This window comes from Mizuhopecten yessoensis, unplaced genomic scaffold (genome assembly GCF_002113885.1).
Source record: "Mizuhopecten yessoensis strain PY_sf001 unplaced genomic scaffold, ASM211388v2 scaffold10919, whole genome shotgun sequence".
NCBI classification, from domain to species: Eukaryota; Metazoa; Mollusca; class Bivalvia; order Pectinida; family Pectinidae; genus Mizuhopecten; species Mizuhopecten yessoensis.
In genome coordinates, this window is record NW_018408787.1 from 730,964 (window position 1) to 742,484 (window position 11,521).

Genomic DNA, 11,521 nt, shown 5'->3' on the forward strand with positions numbered 1-11,521 from the left:
TATAGTTTATATAGGGAAATAACACTTTTCGGTATATATTTTATCCATTTTCAGCAGAAAATTGCTCAAACTTAGTCAGAATCATCTTGGGTAACTGATAGTTTTACTTTGTAAAATTAGGATTCCTGCCCCATCCCCAGGGGCTAGGGTGGGGCCCCAAAGGGAACATTTACCAATATTTTCAAATTCTTATCCATTGATGACATGACAAGTATTGTATTTCACTTAGTTTACATGCAGATTTCCACATCACATCTAAACAATAAAATAAAGCTACCAGTACCTATGATATAACTCAGGTGACCGCTAAGGCCCTTGTGCCTCTTGTTTAATCCCAGCCCCTACTCAACGAAGTTAGCAGAGGATGAATAAATGGATTCGGTCTCGCCCTCCATTCCCATTAAGAAAAAGTGTTGGGTCCATTTCTGTGTAGATCTAGGTAATACATGCATAATGATGGCATCAATGACACAGCTATAAGGACACTGATTAATGTGTGTAGATGCTGAATTTGACTTACATTTTAGACTCCAGTGACTTCCTTCTACATTGTACATCAGTGCACATTAAGAAAAGTTGTGTAAGTCCATATCTCAGTAACAAAAACTTTTATATGGTTAATACTTAAATTAATGAGGCAGGTAGGGTTGCTCTACTGAATGCATACATGCATGATGAGGATGCTTAAGCTGACCTTTCATTAAACACTTCAGTGCCTTTCTTTTATTTTAAGTATAAATGTAACGGGAAAGAGAATAGTGTGCTTCCACCGGGGATCGAACCCACGATCTCCAGGTTCCTAGTCGGACGCTCTACCGCTGAGCTAAAGGAAAATTCGCTCTAGCTCAAAGCTAGAAGGCGACCTTAATCCTATGTACAATTGAACCCTGCCACATAAATAAACTTTAACCTTAAAAGGGAATTGCATATCTTGGTAATTGTAAATGCTGCATAGATATTAACTTTAAAAAAATGTTCAGTGTTGCAAACTAAATATATTTGTCATTATATTAGAGCAATTAAAGGTTATTTATTTGATTTGAATTATTCTGTTAGAAATATATAACCATTCACAATTGTATAATTTACACAGAATTAAGTCTGTGAATTTACTAAATTTTGACATGGACATCTGCTATGGACTTATCTATGAAGTAGTGGATATTGATGACAGCACGTTTTTGTTGGGTTTAAAAGTTTGTATGATTTTGTTTCAATTTAACATTCTTATCAAAAACTCCTGTTTCATTGGTATTGGACAAAAACAGATAATGGTTTACCCTGATTGACTCTAAAAATAATTTGTTTAAGGTGGAGGAAGTTGGTTCATATTCTTCTATCTTTGACCTATGGTAATCTTGCCTCAAAAGCCACTTTAAACTCTTCTCCAAACTTCAGCTAAAATGTATATAAGAATATGACATGCACAGTACAGGTGATAAAGAATTAATTGTAATTGGGGTGGTGGTGGGGTGAGATTGTCATAGGGGGTAAGAGATTGTTAATTAAGTTACTGCTACATTTAACCTACATACTTTTGCTTATTTTTTTTCACTTTTGTTTTAAATGTGTGTATTGGAGTGGGGAAGAAAAGCTCTACGCTCTGTCAATATTAGACTCGCATTTAGTTTATGTGATTATTTTCTGGACTTGAGCAAGTCTAATTGTTCTTCTTGTGCAGGCCCTTAAAATGTTTCTCGCACTGTCCGAGTCTACATCAATATTGACGGCGTCATTAATATGTTCTTGAACATATATTTAATTTATGCAGTAATGAATATAAGAACCTTAAAAATACAATAGTCAAAACGTAAACAAATAACGACATTGCGTCCGTACGGTGATCCGGATGCGGTTGGGGAGCGGTCCGTGTATATTTAAGACGATCGCAGCGCAGCTTGTCGTCATAATGAGGAAACCTAACGTATTTCAACTGCTGGCTTACTCGTTTACTAGTTGACTAGCTAGCTATTTCTGAATTAAAACTTTGTTTCGAATTTCTGTTTTTACAAAAATGACGAAAGCTTCAGATCAACCGATAGAATGTACTGAGTATATAACATCACGTAAGTCTGGAATGGATTGAATACTACAAGCTAACACGAAATCGCGATCGGTAAAACTAGCATAGCATGGAATGAAAACTAGCATAGCATGGAATGAACACGCAATAGATTTGTAAACGAGTGCAACAACAAAAATGAACACAGCATGGAAAAAGACACTTATCAACTAGGGAATTAATACAAATGAACATAGAATTAATACAAATGAACATAGAATTAGATTCCAAACCAGAAGTAACTAATTCTATAACTTGTCAACTAGGGAAATATTACAAATGTACATAGAATTAGATTCCAAACCAGAAGTAACTAATTCTATAACTTATCAACTAGGGAAATAATACAAATGTACATAGAATTAGATTCCAAACCAGAAGTAACTAATTCTATAAAAAATAATTATGGCGGTGATCCCCTTCCATATACATGTATATATGATACCATATTTGTACCGGATTATGAATAAAGCGACACAGTTGAGTTATAATTGTGCATACATGCAATTATTCAATTTATTCGAATCCGCAACTTCTCATTGATAAAACACACACAATGTATATTATAAACATGTGCTGTATGATTATCCAACAGTTTTAAAAATACCACCATACATCGTACATTAACCATTCTACACATGTATACCAGCAACATAAACACCAACACTTCCATTCACTGCTCTAACGAACATTATTCATATAAATGCTATATCATGTAAAAAGAATATGTGGTAAACTGCACAATATTAAATACCAATAAATAAAATGTGTAGTGTTAACGGATTATGAAACCCCTCTATATTTACCCATACTCCATATGGTCCTTTGGCGTAGAATTTTCATATCATAACAATGCTTTTAGGAAAAGCTGTATCACAATCAAATGTATGTGAATAATTTGAGAAAATAACGTTACAATATGTGTAAACGAGTTACAGAATTGCTAAAATATAACGAAAAGAGCATGCCTATGTGGACCAGGCAAAAAGCTGACAATCCCAACAATGCCTTTCACCACGGGGATTTCGATTCTGGTATTGGATCAGACTTATCTTTAAATAAACAATGTTCACAGACGATGTGTATCACAAGTGGAGCACAACAAAGGCATCATTCCTCAAAGTATAACGCACCAGGAATCATCTGAAAAAAAAACAAAAGACATCTTTAATCATCACCACGGATCACAGACACAAGTTTCAATTTCAATATTTTTTGTCAAAAGACAAATGTATTGGGAAGCAGGCATGGCCTATTTAAGCCCTCTCCACACACAGTAACAAACATTGGTTCATGCAAGACATAGACATAGACATTAGAACTCATATAATCAAAGTAGGGGAAACAACTACTAAGTCCTATTTTTATTATAATTGAATCTAATGGTTTAAATTCTAACCTTTTATTTTAGTACCAAAAAGATCACAACAGTCACAGGATCAATGTAATGATACAATTTATAATACAGTTTATGACAAAAATACGTACAACAGTAAAATAGGTATTGGTCCTGACAGTAACGACATGCTACTATTGTTATGGAGGTGATGGGATTGGTTTGGTTTAACTTTGCTTAACGTCCAATTAACAGCTAAGGTCATTTCAGGACGTGCCTCCATGTGTGTAGTGTATGTGTGCTTGTGTGTGTGTATGCAGGATTCAGCTAGGGTATGTTGGTGTGCGTGCCTCCTTGTGGTAGCACGGATCCGTTGCCGACTTTATAGTGTTATCTCACTGAAATACCATGCCGAAGGCACCCAGCACAGCATTCCGCCCGGTCACATTATACTGATAACGGATGAACCAAGTGTTACCATTCCCCTAAATGGGACTGTGGGTGGTACACTGTACATGGTATGCAATGTACTGCTAGTATCTTGTTGACGTAGCGTTTTACGTCAACGTTCGCTGCACAATGGGTTTAAGCTAGGTAGGGCTCTGTTAGCGCCAATAGTTACTTCCCACCAACCTATCCTAATAGCTGGGCAGTGTTATGTCAGCGCCATTAGTTTCCCACCAACCTCTCCCAATAGCTGCGCAGCGCTATGTCAGCGCCATCAAACTCCCACAGTAGCTGGGCAGGGCTCTGTCAGCGCCAATAGTTACTTCCCACCAACCTATCCTAATAGCTTGGCAGTGTTATGTCCGCGCCATTAGTTTCCCACCAACCTCTCCCAATAGCTGGGCAGCGCTATCTCAGCGCCATTAGTTTCGCACCAACCTCTCCCAGTATTTGGGGAGGGCTATATGTCAGCGCCATTAGTTTCCCACCAACCTCTCGCAATAGCTGGGCAGCGCTATGTCAGCGCCATCAAACTACCACAGTAGTTGGGGAGGGCTATGTCAGCGCCATCAGTTTCCCACCAACCTCTCTAAGGAGCATTATAGAATTGGTGGCTGCTACAATTTCATTGTTCATACATGGGGTTTGGGTACGGGGTTATGTCCTCTTAGCTACTGTTCCATGGTAATTAAGGTATTTGTCCAGTAGAATTGTTACTAAAAACGTGTAACATATGTAAACAGAAGTACATGTATTAATACTGATAGGTATTACAGGACTGTGACTTATTCCACAGGTAACACGTATGCCATTATTCCTCAATAAAAACAATCATTGACAATAAACCTATTAAACTCATAATTTAAAACCTAAATAACGTTTATTAGCTTACCTTGCTTTGCCGGTTGGATTCTAGGGGGCGGTGTGTAAGACCTGACGGGAGAGGCCCTTGGAGGGGGGCTATAGCTATAATTCGATGTTGAGAAGTTGGGACTGCCGCCTAATCCATACATCCGTGTGGAGGCACTACTAGTACTGTGAGGACGGGTCCTGGAATTCTGCCAGTCGTTAATACACTGCCGTAGTTTTTCCTCGATAAACGGGTCACCTCGGATTCGAATCGAAGTACCCATATTCTGCGACGTGAATTGTTTATTAAACAGAGTTTCTTCGAATTCACGTTTAACAACTTTAACCGTTTGAAATTTCCCGACCTCCTCTAGTTTTCGAAGGAGATAAAGTCTGCGGTTCCCTCGTACTACAAACCAATGACCATTATAATGCATGGCGACCAGTGGCGGCATCTCGCCTCGGGCAATGCGAAGCTCATCGTTCAATAACTGCCTAAATGTTTCATCAAGTGTGTGTCCATCGGTGAACTTGTAACTCACACTGTTATGTGTGAACCGTAATTCCGACGGCCGCATATGTTCCACACCCATCGTCATACCCCCAGGGCGCCCACTTTGATATTCGATGTACACGTGTAAACCTTGAATCGTTGTAGAATCCAACGCTGGTCCCTCCGTCACTTTGATTCTAAGATTCCTGCTTCCCGTTATAAATTAATCGTCAACGTGGAAGAGGTCAGTCACTTCACCCGCTACTGTTAACAGTGTCTTTAACGTCACAGTTCTTAGTATATCGATAGTTCTACCTTCGGTTTGTATTTCTTGAAAAATACATCATTAAACGAACGTATTATCAGATATTCTATTTTGATGTCAGTGCACGATATAAACAATGCAGTATTCCCGTATTCTATCTTTTCTAACAACACGTGTCTTTAGTGTTCATGTTAGTCGGTTACGTGTGTTACGGAGCACAGTCCGATGTCTCCCGATATTGGACTAACCTTGTAAAATTTCGCCTTTCCGAAAATGACATGCCTACTTTCGCTTTCACGTTTTCGCAGAAAAATCAGTACAACCTACTCAAGCACTCCGCGTACACGTGTATAGCATGTTTTCTGAATGTCAGGAGAGATGTTTTCAGAAAACACGTTATACGTTCTAGACATAAATGCAGAATGTGTTTGCCAAATGATATAAAAACCAGTGGTTGAAGGAATTTTAAAGATTGTTATATTTTTTTGTCTATTAATTGATTGCTTAGGTTTTATTTATGACTATAGGTCTTACATGTAGCATATAAATCTGTTTGTTACGTTTGATACCGACTTCAATGCCGATCTGTTAGTACAACCACTTCTGTAACGATTGGACTCTATAATATATAACGATGATATAATCATCATCTTCCTAACCAATGTCAATATATATAATTTTAAAAATACTGAGGGATAAAATGGAGGACATGGTTTAACAGGGCGTAAACTATCGTTCGATACATTTGCCTCAATGTTGCAATATGTAGTCGAATTCGACGGATTTTGATTGTTCCACGTGAACAAATTTAGAACACGTAGATGTTTACATACATATGATATATAAATAAGAAATAAGACATACTCTGGAATAGATAGCGACAGTAGACAGTAGGCACTATTTACAATCAATACACGATAGACTGTTCCCATGTACTGCTGACAACGATAACAGTACACGTGTTACGCAATCACAATATATCGTACAACCGTATCTGCATGATATCATGTCATTATTTACAGCGCAATGCAATTCATTTTATAAAGCTCTGTTATTTTTTTAAACGAAAAGCGGCCATGAATTCTTCGAAAATGAAAGTAAAAGCAGCTTTGGTGTAAGAATATATAGAAATACATGTTTATAGTAGATATGGTGTAAGGTACGTAGGAGTACGTGTTTATAATTGGACGTATTACGCGTTTTGATAACTTGATCCTGGAAGAAGGTTCGTTCGGTGACCATCAACGAATAACACTGGCTGTGGTAAGCATTGGATACCGTTATATTGTCAACTGTTGTCATGTACAGACCCACTCTCTTATATCTTATAACTATGGTTGTTCATGTACGTATGTCATTATGGAACCAACATTCCGTGTAACATGTACATATGCTGTATGTTCCCTTTTGCCCTTTTAACATTTTCTGTTCCAAAAGTGTTGGTGCAAGACAGCAAGAGGGGGAATTATAGATTTTGTATCATAGAAATTTGTATTCTTGTATTCATACAGATGTGCAGGGGTAACATGTAAAAACTTGGTTAACAGTCCGAAGGACTACCTAAACCCGTAACGTTAGCATGGAGATTCTCACCTACGTTATATATCGTTAATACATATTACTGTGTTGCCCGATCAGAACAGACACGGTGTAACTGTTGCCCGATCAGAACAGACACGGTGTTGCCCGATCAGAACAGACACGGTGTTTCCCGATCAGAACAGACACGGTGTTGCCCGATCAGAACAGACACATTAACAATTCACAACTAAATAAAATAATAACTAAAATATGTTGCTTCTGTAATTTAAACTAATAACTGAATGTGACAAAGTGTAAGATTTATATTTGATTATGTATCGATGTATATCTGTAAATTATATTAGTTGCTTCATAAACACCAAATTGAAAGTAATATAAACAACTGAAAACTATAATGAAAATACAACCGATATACTAGATAAATGTTAGTATACATATGTGTGTATAAACTGATATAAACTATACATACACATATATATATTGTTAGCAGGAAACTGTGTTTTATACTTTTTATAAAATTTATTGTTTATGAATTCATATCTATTACATTGTATTTCAGATAACATAGTTGTATAATGCTGTAAATGACCAGGATCATCCGATTTCAACACAGCTTTGTTATATAATTAATGTAAAAGTCCAGGTGAGCTTATGGTTCACCCTCTCTCTCTCTTCTCTCTACATATATACATATCTCTGTTTGCTTTCCGAACAAGATGCACTCTGGACATTTGCTGACCTTTTTCAAGAGAAAACGGACTACAGACTCCAAGACAACATTGATCTGCCCTTGTTTATGTAACAACTGTAATTAAAGGGAGAAATGATAAGATGGCAAAGTGTATTCACAAATGGAACAACTACAAGCTTGCAGAGTCCTATTTTCAATTTGTTCAAACTACTTATGTAGGTTTTTGGTTTCATGTTAGAATTATATTTAAGAGCCATTGAACGAACTGTTGCATGTAATCGTTTTCACTTTTGCAGAAAACATAAGATGAAAGATGATAACCAACGATTTTCCCTCTGAAGTGAGATATGAAGAGGTAGCACCACCAATATATAGAAATCATTGCACACCGGTCAGTACAGGAATATCTCATCGATTTCTACTACCGCTGTCTTCGAAAAGATCAACCGACAGATATGCCAAAATCCTTATCATCGTCGCTATATTGCTGGCTCTGTCCTGCGTTCTACTGGCCATCTTTACAGCTCTTCTGTTTGCTAAGTTAGAGCGGGTCCGAGGTGATTTGAGTGATTATTCCAACACTATAGCCGACCGAAAGATATGCTTCCTTTGTGCTCAGCTGAATGTATCCCAGTTTGATCCCGATGGGAAAGCTGCTCTGAAACTCTTGGATGTGACTTTAGATGACAACGGAAATGACGTCTGCTGTGCTAGTGACGCCAGGCAAACCAAATCTTTGTTCGAACTGGTAAGATATGTCAAGCATCCTTCAATAAGAATTAAAAATAAGAATTCTGACATAATATTATCGTCTTCACCTATATTCTGACTAAATGAAAGGCAGTAACTACAATATCTTTCAACTTTAAATTATTAATTTGTTTGGTGTATCAGAACATTAATCTGTTTATACAAGTAAGCTTGTTATGTATTTGTTTATTTCTCAATTGTAGGTATATAAGAAGCAACCTAAGACAACTTGTTTAAAAGGTAGGCTACAATACTTATAATTTAAGGCCTAAATAAAAATGATCGGGTACGAAAATGTCGAATGTTAAAATGTTTGTATGTCCAAAAATGTCACTGAAAAAATATTAGACTTACAAAGTGCAAGATAAATGTACATCGCAAAGTAGGGTTGTAAGAAGTTTCCAGATTGAATTAAGTTCCGTTATGTTTCCAGAAATGGTCACAAAATATATCCATCGATAGTCGTTCAGTGTTGTTCGTACTGTTCAACCTATTATATATAAAACTAAGCCTCTCTAACAATCAGTTGTACACTAGACAGAATAAGTTGTTAATCGAAGTACAATATTGTGATGTTGCTGTTGTAGGGACAGCTAATCCCGAGACACCGTGTGATAGCTCCCTTCCCTCCCCTACCACAACCGGGATGTCAGCCGCACATCTCATCGCTGGTCTCCAGAGCATGGGAAACGGTGAGTCGATATTAGGGATGTTGGGGTGCCTCTGAACTAGAGCATACACGTAGTGTGATGTTGGGGTTGTCGGGGTGCCTCCGAGCTAGATCATACACGTAGTGTGATGTTGGGGTTGTCCGGGATGGGTTTCATTTCACTCCTTTTTGTGATGTGTTTTCAGAAATTAGAGTATCGTTTATCAAGTCCTATTTTCGTATCCATCCTTCTGTGTTTAGGTTAACGGATTAACTGTCTAGCAAACATTGAAAATTAATTAGAAATTTAAGCAATTATTACGAGGAACTCTCTATTATAAACGTGTTAATTATAGTAAAGCTGCTTTTGTAGAATGGTATAAGAGACATATGCTTCCTTTTTAAATAGAGTGCATAATCTATGTTTACTATTATTATACTGTGTTATGATGTAGCGTGATTGACTTTGAATTTTTGTTATTCACTGAAAATTTGGTTATTTAAAAGCTTGCTTGTATTATTTCACAAACAATTAAAGCATGCTTCATAAGAGCCCGATTAAAGTTTCCTTCTGGGAAATTGTTATGCATGTAATAAGACTATAGAATTGAATCGATAGCATGTGCTCTCCGCCATTGTATAAGATATTTGCAAAGTATTGTGCAATATATATAACTTTTATAAACGCATATGCAATGTGGATTTGGTAATAAACTCAATTTAACGCAATTGACATTGAAAATTAGCTAAAACCCACAAAATTATTTCCTCGTATAACTGAGAAAACATTGAATTGATTCAGGTCCGTTATAGAAACAAGTTTTTAATCTGTTTCAACAATCCAATAGTGTGATAATTGCATAACTTGGTTTTTACACTCACTATCGTAACTTAATCGTAGATGCTGACACTGCGCATATCCGGAACTGGCGCACTGATGACGTGACGACATATCTCGAGGGCCTCCAGTTGATCAAGGACAGGCTTGTCATTAAGGACACTGGTCTGTATTTGGTATATAGTCAGATATATTTCTCTAAGAACGTCGCTGCGACCGCCCTGAGATCGGCCGTCCTTCTCAAACACTCTGTGTACCGGTATAATGTCATCTACCCCAATAGCGGGAACCAGGCTCTCATGGACAGTCACGGGACGATGATATTTGACCCCGTGACGGCACACAGTGCGCTCACAAGCTTCACAGCTGCTGCTCTCCACCTGGTGGTAGGGGATCAGATATACGTCACAGTTTCAAATATGTCATTGGTGTCAGGTGACGAAAAAGCAAGCTTTCTAGGTGTGGTCAAATTTGAATAAGGCAACAAAGTTCGTCGACGTAGCATAGTGCTCTAGTAAATATAAGATGTTTTTTGTATAACCTATACAGATTATAGACAAGGAACCAAATAATCCAAAAGTGTCCAACGAGTTCTTGTTTGCCTCTTACATTTAATGTACGATGTAACAATGCGTGTTCGACTATCCGCTGCATGTATACACTCGCTACTGCTCGCAGACTGAACATCTTTTTAACTACATTTAAAGGAATGTAATGCGGCGAAACAGGACTATGCAAGTTAATTAAACGTCCGTGTATCAAATCCTGCAGAGACTCGAATGACAGCAATTATGGATCAAACCTAAGCCGTTTGACGCTAAACTCAAACAGGATTGGTTTTCACATCGATAATGTATGGTGGTTTATTTAAGTGATTTCTTCATATCATTTATACATTTGCGAAAAGGAATCGTATCAGATAACCCCATACAAAGTTTACTCACGAAACACATTTAGCTTTAGATGAGGAGAATATCTTTCCATAAAGTTATGTACTGTTATATAATTTGTCAGCGTTGAATGATGTCTCTTCTTAGAAAAAAGGGGAAGGGATCGTTTTGGTTTTTTAATCAGAACGCATAAACACTACTACTTTGGAAAACAGGAAATGTTATCCATAAGGACAAAGGCACGACAAAAGCCTAAGGTATTTTTAATTCTTGTGATAAGATTGTTTTAGATCATAGTGAGAAGAAAAGGCTATTTGTGTCAAGAAAATATATATGAATATATGAGTATTTTAGCAGCATTGAATATTGTTTATGAAGTTTGAATATCACTTTTAGGTATAGAAATAAAATAGACCTGCGATATTATTGTATTAATTTTGTGTGTGATAAAATCTCATTGTTTGATCGATGATTTCGCTCTGAAAATAAATGGAAGTGAAGTTAAAGACTTTCGTTCTTCATTTCAGTCAGGAAGCATAACCACTATTTTGGGAATGTGAAATATGTTAGCCATACATAGAGAAATGCACGTCCAAATCGATATGTAATCATTTGCATTAAAGTATCAAATCACAGAACTAGGTAGAACTGGAAATAACTTGATGGTTATTACTGTCGGGAAAAGGGAAACACAATATAACACAAATGA

General features: G+C 37.0%; 2 protein-coding genes across 3 annotated transcripts; one reads left to right on the forward strand and one right to left on the reverse strand.

Moving 5' to 3' along the window:
* Positions 1-2,547: 2,547 nt before the first annotated feature.
* LOC110463647 lies at positions 2,548-5,724 on the reverse strand. The gene is made up of 2 exons (XM_021518438.1): positions 4,738-5,724; positions 2,548-3,205 (listed from the first exon to the last, which is right to left on the reverse strand). Exons 1-2 carry the CDS (start codon positions 5,291-5,293, stop codon positions 3,180-3,182), a joined length of 582 nt encoding a protein of 193 aa, XP_021374113.1. The 5' UTR covers positions 5,294-5,724; the 3' UTR covers positions 2,548-3,179.
* Positions 5,725-6,423: 699 nt separating this feature from the next.
* Positions 6,424-11,312, forward strand: LOC110463627 (tumor necrosis factor ligand superfamily member 10-like). 2 transcript variants are annotated; one of them, XM_021518410.1, is made up of 6 exons: positions 6,424-6,715; positions 7,554-7,637; positions 7,982-8,433; positions 8,639-8,675; positions 9,023-9,127; positions 9,986-11,312. In XM_021518410.1, the coding sequence occupies exons 3-6, from the start codon at positions 7,999-8,001 to the stop codon at positions 10,399-10,401; spliced, it is 993 nt and encodes a 330-aa protein (XP_021374085.1). In that variant the 5' UTR covers positions 6,424-6,715; positions 7,554-7,637; positions 7,982-7,998; the 3' UTR covers positions 10,402-11,312. The 2 variants fall into 2 exon arrangements, with proteins under 2 accessions (XP_021374085.1, XP_021374084.1); XM_021518409.1 differs by lacking the exon at positions 7,554-7,637 and having other exon boundaries at positions 6,427-6,715.
* The last annotated feature ends 209 nt before the right edge of the window (positions 11,313-11,521 follow it).